This window comes from Trematomus bernacchii, unplaced genomic scaffold (assembly GCF_902827165.1).
Source record: "Trematomus bernacchii unplaced genomic scaffold, fTreBer1.1, whole genome shotgun sequence".
Lineage (NCBI taxonomy): Eukaryota > Metazoa > Chordata > Actinopteri > Perciformes > Nototheniidae > Trematomus > Trematomus bernacchii.
Window position 1 is genome coordinate 7034010 of NW_022987851.1, and position 11731 is coordinate 7045740.

Consider the following 11731-nt stretch of genomic DNA (forward strand, 5'->3'; position numbering starts at 1 on the left):
GCTTTTCCGGTTATTACCCGTCCCCTTGTGTGTTATGAAGGTTTTTCTGCATGTAAACGGTCTGCAGAGTCACAAACCCTCAAAGTACACCCTGTAGCGAGTAAAACTCTAACACAGAAAAGACCTCTCTATGCTGCCCCAGAACGCCTCGTTGGAGATTTCTCTTTTTCCATTGTTTACTTCTTGGGTATAGTGACGTATTTCGGGTATAGTGACGTAACGGCTCCGCGGACGTAACGTAACGGCACGGTCCATTTGGACCAATCTGCGGAGCCGTTACGTTACGTCCGTGTGTGTGTGTTCCTCACACACACACACTCGGCGGGGCGTTGCGAGGCTCGCTGCTGCGAGGAGCGGGACACTGTGAGCTGGCTCACTGGTGTGGGGTCGGCGAGACAGCGAGACACTGCGGAACTCAGCCTGGGCACACACACAAACTCCCAGCCAGGCTGCGGGTGTGTGTGTGCCCAGGCTGAGTTCCGCGGTGTCTCGCTGTCTCGCACACGGCCACTGGGCTCACAGGGAGGGGGGGGGGGCAGGAGCTCCAACAAGCCGTTTAGGACAGAGAGTGAATACACATACTATACAGAGATGCTGTATGAGAAACCAATGTGAGTTTGGAAAATTGCACAATATACATTTATTTTAGTATACCTCAACAATGGAATTATGATCAGTAGAAATGGCCATGACATGGGACCTTTAATAAAGCTTCAGCTAAAGAAATGCAGTGAAAGGAGGGCATTATCCCTCTGGAGCCTGCTCAGGGAGTCCAGGGTTTGGATGCTCCTCACATTCTCTGGTGCACTCTAGTGGTGAAAAGTCAGTGTTGAGGTTTGATTCCGGCCACAATGTTGATAGCATAACAAATCATGCAATAATCACAACACACACAGTATTTGCTGTTGATACAAAGCTGAGATATATTTAAATAGTTCAATAGCTCTTTACCATGTGTCTGTGAAGACCCATTCAGGTAGTCTCACCTTTTTACGTTATATTGTCTGGCATTTAAAGGCTTTGAGTTCAGTACAATTGTAACGCAAATGAAGAGCTTAAAACAACACATTTACCATGACCACAGTTTATTCAGTTGCAATTAATATTTTCTTATTTTTGCTATAGTGCAACACATCCTAGAAAACATTTTGGGAAATATGCAGGAAAACAAAAACAATGCATTTTGGACCACTATTGCTTCCCAATAAAAGATTATATACAAAACAAATATAATGAACTGGATAAACTGCATCTTAAAGACTGGACGTTCCACTTAACAATCGTCATTTAACATTGTTGTTTATTGATAAGTTATTAATACAAACGTATGACAAACAACTCTAACAAATAGCTTTAAATTAGTTATACCGTTGGTAAAAGACAATTAAAAATAACCCACTAAAACCATAACCAACACACATTCTTTAAATATAAGACAGATACAAAAAATGCAAAACACAGGGTCTTTCTATTTTGGAAAAGTAAGTTTGAAACAGCCCACTGGGACCTATACTTACACTAACATCACCAGCAGTTATATTCAACCTTGTCTTTTTTGTGTATTAATTGTAAAAAAAACAACAACAGATAGACAAGCAATTTAGTCTGGGCGTCAGGCATTAATTGACCCTCATCTTGCCTCTTATGTACAGCAGTTGAAATAAGCTTGTGATGATAAACTATAGTGCTTTGTGTCTTTAATGTTTAACCAGCTAATAAAAACCCACTCACAATTTTTGTCTAGATGTATACACCAGGACCGCTTCCACTGCGAGACTGTAGTTCTCTCCTTGATGATTTATACCCTATGAACACAGGAGTGTGTGGAACCGGATGAATACTGGACTGGTAGGACGCAGCAGGATTGCTCATATAAGTCAGGGAATATGGCGAGGTGTTCTGGCTCATGTACAAAGAGTTGCCCGGTGTATACAAGCTCTCAACATGGTTAGAACTGTGCATGGAGGAATGGTGAGCCAGGCTGTCTTGATATAACATTGACTGATTGTCAGGCAAACCTGGATTATAGACGACAGGAGGGCTGATTAATGTTCCATCATTTGTCATCACTCGGGGGATGTTTTGCATTGGCGTTGCAAATTGTTGTCCAACATAGCCGTTGGCCTGCAGAGAAGGATAGTAAGCATTTGATGGGAGGCTGGGAACACTCGAAATGGGATGATACCTCATTAGAGTCGGCCTGCTGGCTGCTGGCTTGTAACGTAGCAAGTTGGCTTGGTTGTACACGTTGAATGAGCCTTTCTCTGAAGGTCTACGGCGGCAGACGAACAACATGCCTGAGGCGAAAAGGAAGGCGCTGGTCACCCAACCTATGTAGAGAGCCTCTCCAAGCTCCCTTCTCTCGGCATCGATTAGCAAAGGATTATAAAAATCTCGAATGATGGCATGACCAGTCCACGACACAGGGATAATGACAGAGACACAGGCCATGAACTGCATACCACCTGCAACCTGGAGGATGATAGTTTTGGCCCGATCATTTTCCTGAATACAGGATATACAACGCATTCCTGCCATTGCCACAAGGAGCCCCAGTCCCGACAGGGCCAGAGAACAGCACATCAGACCCCTGGCTGCCTGTAAATCCGCAGGTAGGAACAGCAGGGAATCGTACACCTTACACTGCATCCTGATGTTGGCTTGTCTGTAGCAGTTCATCCACAAGCCCTCCCAACGGGTTTCCATCACAATTATGTTTGCCCCAATGAAAGCTGTCACCTTCCACATGGGCATCCCTGTAGTAGCCGCCGCCCCGATCAGGCCAAACAGCCCGACACACATTGCGGCTATCTCAGAAAATCCTTGAACCATTTTGCAGTCTTCACGAGGTCAGCTATGTCCACATTAGAGTAGCTCACGTTGAAATACAATTCTGATGTTCTAGTATAACATCACAGACTCTTAGTGGGAGACGTGTCTAAGGCAGCAAGGATTCTGTTATCTGACGCAGTTTTTATGCTGTAAGAGGTGGTTTGTTATGGGAACGATGCTGTGCTTTCCCCTGGTTGGCTCAGGGCAATGGGGGTAAAGAGGACCTCTGCTTGTTTTGTGTTTATGGTTCCTCGGGCAATAGTGATATATCTGGGCCATCAGCTACTCCAGCATTAAACCAAGATATCACAACAAGATGTACCAAAAACTACTCACAACTTCAGATTTTTTTAAATCACTTGAAATGTTTTTATTCCCTCTAATTATATTGCATTAAAATGTAGACGTAAACATATAGTACAATGAAGCACATTCACTCCTGTAGTACCTCTGTTGTCCACAGGGTTGCAGAAATGGCTTTTAAAGTAGTGAAACAGAGAGGAAGCTCACATCACACAGTGCAGTTGAGTGTGAAAATATTCAAATTTCAATGTAAAAGAAAACAACATGGACAAATGGGTTATTCATTTTGCTGTGACATTGAGTAACAGGGGAAAAAACAACCTCAACAAATATTTTCAGTATGGAACATCAATAAAATGACTGTAATTACAAATAGTGTATAAGAAATTGAGATTCTACAGTGGCAGCTTGCTCTTATACACAGTGAAAATGAAATGGGCTGACCTAATGGTTCAAGAGCTAATAAACTGCACTGCTGGGATCACCCTGGAGATGAACTTGAAAACGTCTCAAGCTTCAGTCTCAAGCTTTGAATGCAAAGTGACTTGCAAATTCTTTAATAATGAAATTACTGTGAGGTTGTCTCTCTCTGGCTTCTTCACAAACACTACGCTATACACACCTTTAACAAACAGTCTTAAACCTGCATCTCATGTTTACTCAGCCCTTTGTTCCATTTCAGTCAGCTCCCAAAAGCTCCAGGGCACAATACCAAAGTTAAACAAAGACTTACAATTATGTTTTGGTTGAATAGACCCACAAAAAGTGTTTTGAGTTTTAGACATGCATACCTTTTAGACACAATCAGTCACCAATAAATAATTTAATGTCCTAAGGGTAGTACCTGTGACTTCCTCATTCCATGTCTAATAGTGGGTTGAACTGGAGAAACTGGTCAACTGAGCAGGATTATATGAGGACACTGGAAACCACAAGGATGTGTGACTTAATGTGCATGTGTGTTTTGTCCAATGGATCAGGGATATACATTTGAATACGCAGCTCAAGCACAGGTTATGTTTTAAAGGAAATAAGTTGAATTATCTAGTATAATTATAAAAACTGTCTATAACTACATGGCTCTCTCATATGTACCAAAAATAGCATTTTAACAGTAAACAAATATACACCTGTCTTGTGTCTATTACCCAATGGTTATATACAGCATGCACATACAACATTGGGAACCTAATATACACTAAAAAGGGTGTCAATAAAAATATGATTATACAACACACATACAAGTAATGTAAATCATGTATTGACTTATACAGTCCGTGTTAAAATTGTGATTATAGATTGAAAACAAGATTGTGTGCTTTTTAACAAAAATCATAGTCCTCAGATAACGTATAAAGAAGTGTATTCACAGCATATTTATTGAAATGTGTTCTTTGTTTGCTTTAACCTATAATAGTTTGAAATGTATGATAGATTGCACTGCCAAGGAACGACATATCAAAAAGAAATCCCCTTGTATATATACACCATATCTGTGTTCATCATTACCTCAATCTGTTAGTGTTCAGAGATTTGCCACCCCCTTACAGAGGGGTGTCTGGATGAGTAGCTGTAGACGGTTGATGGATGTCTTGACAGCATCGGCTGAAACTGGGGTTGTGTTTGGGGAAGTAGCACCATCTGTTGAGGCTGCAGAGGCTGAGGAGGGTAGGCCATGTAGTCAGAGTTCCTCGAGTACACATACCTCGCTGGACCTTTTTCTTCCGACTGCAGATTGCAACAAATAAAAATGCATCCTCCAGCGAAAAAGAAAGCGGAGGCCACCCAGCCAATGTAGAGAGCCTCTCCAAGCTCCCTGCGCTGAGCGTCAATCAGCAGAGGGTTGTAGAAGTCCCTGATGATGACGTGACCTGTCCAGGACACAGGGATGATAACGCAGATGCAAGCCATTAGGACCATGCTTCCTGCAATGATGAGGACCAGCCGCTTAGCCCGGTCGTTATTTTGGATGCATGACGTGCACTGAAGCCCCACCATGCTGATTAGAAGACCAAGACCACCCAGTGCCAGAGAGCAGCACATTAGCCCCCTCGCTGCCTGCAGATCAGGGGGTAGAGCCAGGAGAGAGTCATACACCTTACACTGCATTCTGATGTCGGCCTGACGATAACAATTCATCCACAGACCCTCAAAGCGGGTTTCAAACACAATGATGTTCTCCCCAATGAAGGCTGTGACTCGCCACATCGGCATCCCAGTGCTGGCTGCTGCCCCGATCAGCCCGACCAGGGTCAAGATCAGAGCCACTAGCTCCAGTGCTGAGTTGGCCATGCTTTCCTCCTCTTATTCCTCCAAAGTCATGCGTTCAATAATGTGTGGACACAGTGTGACTATAGAAGGGAAGAAGTAGATGGAGTGTATTTGCATCCCAGTGGAGGAGGAGCAGGTCGGTGTTCACCTGTTCTGCCTCCTCCCGGTGGACAGAACACTAACATGGGAGGGGTGGGAAATGCAACCGGTTGCCAGGAAACTGAATACCCCAGGCCATTTATTTTCTTTGTACACCTACCCCAGGAGATTCTATAAGCTGCCACCTTGGGTATTCAGAAGTCTCGATTTACATTCTCAGATCACGTTTTACAGGGAAAATAAAAACTAAAATGGGGTGTTTATTTGCAAGAGCGGGATTTTTTAATTCATCAAATTGTTACTAGCTGTGACTTAATGTTAACGTTATACCAGTTATAAAAGAGCATTGAGAAACATCTTGTTTTTTTATATTAGTGTGTCTTTTATCATGGGATAGGGGTAATACTTGTGTACCAATGTGTCACTGTCAGTATTGGATTTCTTGTTTTGGTCCCTTGTGTGTGTCTGTGCTCAGGAAATGGCTAGCAGTTGGAGCTCTGGCTTGTTTGAAATGAAATATCTTGGCTGGTTTGCTGTGTGGGTGGACCTGTGAGGACAGTCTGGTTTTACCAGTTAGATAACATTTACACTGACGACAATGGAAACAACATACCAACCTTCCACTTACACACCCGTGAGCTAAATGGGTGCAGTTTCAGTAGGACACCTCATTGTATTAGGCAACAGAAGAAAAAAACACAACTTATTTTTGTTAACATTATCCCTTTATTGAAAACCACAAAAGCCATTTTATATGTCATCATTTTAAAAAAAACAAAAAAGGTACATTCACAACAAAAACTCAGCAGTAAACACAATCATACGGATGTATATTATCTGAAGGCCTAGTGCATAATTTGTTCTCAAAGAGCATGTCAGAGGCAGTTAGGACAGTGATATCAGTCACTTTTGTATTACGCTGTTACAGATTAAATACTTTTGAATGACTGATATGATTTAGTGTTAACTACACATATGTCAACAAACAATACATACAGTAATTCAGCACAATGCATGATGATCAAAACACAATCGGTTCAATAATGAATTTCCACCTCAGTAATAAACGTGGCCCTCTTTGAGGAAGTAATAAAAGATTTGTCCATTTCCAGTAACGGGCTTTGGTCCTATTAGTCCGTTAAAACTCATTCAAATGTGCCAAGTCTTTAAAAACAAAATAGTCCAAAAAGGTCTTGAATTTCCTTACTAGTACTGACTTGGTGTGTATGCCACAGACCCAGGTGGGGGTACTGAGTAGGCAGGCTGGTAGCCAGGCTGGTAGCCAGGCTGGTAGGTGTAAGATGGCTGGTACGAGTAAGCAGGCTGATAAGCGTATCCAGGCTGGTAGATATTTCCATTGTTGTATACAATCCTCTCATCTGATTCCTGGGTGCGGGGAGCGTGACGGCACAGCAGGATCACTCCCGCAGTGAAAAGTAAAGCTGAAGTCACCCAGCCGATGTAAAGAGCCTCACCGAGCTCCCTGCGCTGGGCATCGATCAGCAGAGGGTTGTAGAAATCCCTGATGATGACATGCGCGGTCCAGGACACAGGGATTATGCTAGTGAGGCAGGCCAGAAGGAACAGACAGCCCCCAGCCACAAGAACAATATGCTTGGTGCGAGCCCGATGGTCCACAATTTTGGTACACTTCATTCCAACTGCTGAAACGACGAGGGCGAAGCAGGACAGAGCCACGGCGCTGCACATCAGACCCCTGGCAGCCTGGAGGTCCGGGGGCAGAAACAGTAGAGAATCGTACACCTTGCACTGCATTCTGATATTGGCTTGTCTGTAGCAGTTCATCCACAAACCTTCCCACCGAGTCTCCATGACAATGATGTTCTCTTCTATGAACGCTGTTACCTTCCACATCGGCAGGCCCGTCACAGCTGCCACTCCAATGAGTCCAAGGAAGCCGATGATGAGGGCCACTACCTCACAACAGATGGCATCCTTACGGTCCTTCTTCTCAACTCTCTTTTTTTCCTCTTCAACAGACTCTTGATAATCGGCATATGTCTTGGCCTGCTTCTCATCGTAGTAAGAGCCTGCGTAAGATTGAGGCGGCTTGCTGTAACCACTGTAAGCAGTGTAAGCGGCCATTGCTACCACAGAGAGCCAAGGATAGACCTTTGGCTGTTCTCTGTCGGCTCTGGAAACAAATCTGAAGAGAAAAGCAAGTCAAGGAACTTATACACCCAGAAAAATATGCTAAGTATGCAATGCAATCTTACTGGTTGAGCTGCTTCACAGCAGATACATGGGAACACAACAGAGAGTGGCGCTTCTTTTTGAAATGCAAATGCAATCACCCGACAAACAATCAACCATTTGGTCTCATGATTAAGTAGATTTAATCAAAAACAAATTGAATCACTTTATGAAGTAACTTTTGATCCAAGCATGTTGTTCAAAGCATTTTTAGAAATATGGTCAAGTTTGAGACATTTCAACACAACTTTAATACTACATTGAACAATATTTTAAATGTATTTAATGATAGTTCGTAATCTAAACAGAAAACTTGCTAGCGAAAACGTTACTATAAACATGAAAATACATAGTCTAGAATCTCCTAACTGTCACCAGTTAGGATCTTATGTCGCGTTTCCACTACACGGCCTCGCTCGGCCCCGCTCGGTATGGCTGGGCCTCGTTAGGACTGGCTCACTTTATGGCGCATTTCCATTACAGTTTAGGAACTGGGGCAGTATCTATAGTAACGCAGTGTAGGCGGAGCCGTGACGTCATCTTCAGAGGACCCCAGAAAAACAACACAGCCGTTAGCTGTTAGCACTCAGAGCTCACAGCTCCTCATATATGTTCAGAAACTAGACAACAGTTAAACAAGTACAAACCACAGACTGCCTGTGTCATGGTGAATACAGTCGCTGCTTTATTTATGTCTGTATAGGCCGTTGTTGTGAGTGTGGACGGTCGGGGCATATACTGCGTTAGCTTAGCCAATCTCCATTTAGAAAACAAGCATTTTAAAAGGTTTTTCCCCTGCCGTCTGTCTGCAGACTTGACAAAGCATTAATTCATGGTTTTTACTAACCGTTATCAGTATGTTGTTACTTCGGCATCATTTTGAAACGTGTATTACAATGAAATCACGGTCAAATATGTCCATCTTGTAGTTGTTGCCCCCTTGCCAGCGACGCTCTCTCTAGTTTAGCATACTCAGCCCGACTCAGCCTCGTTGTCTCTGGCCCTGGCCCCACGATTTTATGAGGCCAGAAAAACTGTGAATTAGGACCCGCCGGCCGGTACTAGGCCAAGTGGAAACGCAACCAAAGACGGGCCGCTGACGTCACAGCCCTCTTAAACCGGGCTGCGGGCTGTAGTGGAAACGTATTGTAAGACTTGCTTGATAACATGTGTGGTGTTGCCAGAGCGGGGATCGGCTCACGTAAAAGGCGTCAGGGGTCTGCGGCGATGTCGGCAACCCACCTCATACCTCATACAATTAGTATGAAATCTAATTTTGGATACAAATGTTGTCAAACAAAGAGTCCACATAGTGTCTTTTTTTAGAATTGTTGAGAATCTGTTGTCTCTCTCAGACTGTAATCTGATAGGATGATCTCAGAGATGTCAAACTGTCTCCTCCTTCAAATGTAACCTGAGCCGTTAAAAAGGTGTTGAGCATAGAAACCTAAGTAGGATTGGTTTCATTGTAACATAGTGTCTATGTGCCAGCCATTTGCACCTTGTTACTGCAACACTAAAGTCTTCCTGGCCTGCCTTTAGACAATCTGTACAGTTTTGAAAATATAAATATATCTGCATTTTGTAATAATATTGAATATCTGAAAGGTAATACCAAGAGGTCTCAAAAGTGTTGTGGGAAATGGTAGAAAAAATACAATCACACAAGTGAATAAGGACAAAACACATTTATTTAGCTCTGACTTATTTTGTGTGACTATAGTCTTAAATTATTATCAAATCATAAAGATTAAAAGCATTTGAACAGTCAAAATTACAGTTGAGCAAAAAAAGGCATAAAAACAACATCATAGATTATATATAGACAGTATAGAGTTGTGTGAGAAATGTTAATATGTTAAACTGATTACTTAATAAGCATATCTATAGTCTAGAATAGTTTTATATACAAAACATATATTCAGGAAAGAATTTGGACTGAGCATACAACAATAGACATGAGAACCATAAAAGGAGTAACGGGTACACAATGTACATTTCAAATGTACAGTAATAATAATTCAAATGTGTAGATAGGTAGTAAAACATTTATATTCATACATAAATTGCACACTCTTGGCCTTATATTGTGACCTTTGTTCGGGTAGCATTATTCAAATATTCTGCAATCATGCGAAGTGGAAGATGTACAGTTCAGTTCTTTACACATATTCTTGATGCTTATAAGAGCTGGATGGCGTCCTCCCAAGGTACACGCTCCCCTCTTTCTGTATGCTCACCGCAATAAGATGCACATCAGTATAAGGCTCTTCCTCCTTTGATCTACGTTTGCCGTAGCTTGACAGAAGGATGACCCCGGTGATCAGCAGAATGCCAGAAGTGGCCCAGCCAATAAACAGGGCCTCTCCCAGCTCCCGTTTCTGAGAATCCACCACCAGTGGGCTGTAGAAGTTCCTGATGACGGTGTGGGCCACCCAGCTAACAGGGATGAGCGTGGTCAGAAAGGAAAGCAGATATAAGCTACCCCCTAAAGCCAAAGTGATGTTCTTGCTCTTTGGGTTGTCGCCACAGCAGTTGCTCTTCTTGGTCCCACATCCTGTGACGAACAGGGAGAGGACCACCAGGACTATGGACACACACATGAGCCCCCGGGCTGCCTGCAGCTCTGGGGGGAGAATCAGCAGTGAGTCGTAGACCTTGCACTGCATGTTGATGTCGGCCTGTCTGTAGCAGTTCATCCACAAGCCCTCCCAGAGTTCCTCCATGACTATGAGATTGGCACCAATGAAGGCAGAGACCCTCCACATGGGCAGGGCAGTGACAGCGATGGTCCCACACAGGCCGATGGAGCCCAGGACCAGGGCCAGGACCTCCAGCTTTGCTCTCATGGCTCCGCAGAAAGTGCTTGTGTCTCGTATCTTGTGTTATGAAAAGACTGCTCAACCAATCTTTTCTGCTAGGCTGTAAATCTGTGATAAAATCCTCATGCCTGCAATGTCATCCTACTGGTTTTCGTTGGCTTGACCTCTATTCCTACCATGGTTTCAGTGCCAATTTCTCTGAAAAACAAACAAGTGTTACAGATTGACCATCATTTCTCATCATGCATGACAAGCACATAATACAAAGAAAGAGTATGACTATGTTGACATGTGGAAACCCTGCAAGTTTAGTGTTGGTGACTAAAGTTTACACAGTTTTAAGTATGTTCTACGTCTTGGGCTTTTGAAACTTCTTCAAACTCAATTGGATTTTAAAAATAACACTCTAAACTTTATGTCTTTAATTATTACATGAAGAGAAATTACACTTACAACTTTGGAAGGACCACCTTTTCACAATCGTATGTTCCTTTACTGTAGTACATTTTTATGTTGCGCTCATCTGCCCCTAAAATGACCAGAGTCACTTGATGTAGCAAGTAATCTGACAACGGAACATTGTTAGGCCTATTTCCTGTTTATTCACAATCAGTCTGCAAATTATGGACTGAAATACATAGGGGGAAGAAGTACTCTACACGTGTTACATATATTTTACTTAAGCAAAACTATAATACTACATTGTAGAAATACTCTACAAGTAAAAGACATGTGTTAAATGTTGTACTTATTAAATATATGGGGCATTCTACCGAATTAGTACAAAGTGCGGTCCCACAACAAGAAAAACTATTTAACAAAACAATTAAGTATTCAGACATAGATATTTACTAAGAATATGTTATGGTCTATTTAAACACAAGGCATTAAATTAGATAGTAATAAGCTTAAGTAGTAGGGAAGTAGCTGTCCCCAACCCTGACATCTACATTTCAATCTCTGTAAATAACATTTAAAACATTTTTTTAAACGTAGTTCAATGGTGTATTTAGAAGATCTTTATGATTACATTCAAACAGAAGTTGGAATATTTAGATTTATTGTGGGCATCATTTTTTAATAAAAAAACTATACTCAAAAAATCATGTCCCCAGTTTTCATGTCACTACCGAGGGGTTTTAGTCCAATGGCTGAGCCTGGTTTTCAGCCACACCCCTGCACTTTTGACT

At 42.4% G+C, this 11731-nt stretch overlaps 4 protein-coding genes across 4 annotated transcripts; all 4 read right to left on the reverse strand.

Moving 5' to 3' along the window:
- Window positions 1–1068: 1068 nt before the first annotated feature.
- Window positions 1069–3109, reverse strand: LOC117468890 (claudin-8-like). Its single transcript, XM_034113258.1, has one exon. It carries the CDS (start codon window positions 2830–2832, stop codon window positions 1741–1743), a length of 1092 nt encoding a protein of 363 aa, XP_033969149.1. The 5' UTR covers window positions 2833–3109; the 3' UTR covers window positions 1069–1740.
- Window positions 3110–3184: 75 nt separating this feature from the next.
- On the reverse strand, window positions 3185–5503 carry cldn8 (claudin 8). The gene has a single exon (XM_034113259.1). It carries the CDS (start codon window positions 5425–5427, stop codon window positions 4654–4656), a length of 774 nt encoding a protein of 257 aa, XP_033969150.1. The 5' UTR covers window positions 5428–5503; the 3' UTR covers window positions 3185–4653.
- Window positions 5504–6208: 705 nt separating this feature from the next.
- Window positions 6209–7681, reverse strand: zgc:110333 (uncharacterized protein LOC550497 homolog). Its single transcript, XM_034113144.1, has one exon. The coding sequence runs from the start codon at window positions 7609–7611 to the stop codon at window positions 6712–6714; it is 900 nt and encodes a 299-aa protein (XP_033969035.1). The 5' UTR covers window positions 7612–7681; the 3' UTR covers window positions 6209–6711.
- Window positions 7682–9133: 1452 nt separating this feature from the next.
- Window positions 9134–10868, reverse strand: LOC117468830 (claudin-17-like). Its single transcript, XM_034113145.1, has one exon. The coding sequence runs from the start codon at window positions 10566–10568 to the stop codon at window positions 9882–9884; it is 687 nt and encodes a 228-aa protein (XP_033969036.1). The 5' UTR covers window positions 10569–10868; the 3' UTR covers window positions 9134–9881.
- Window positions 10869–11731: the final 863 nt, after the last annotated feature.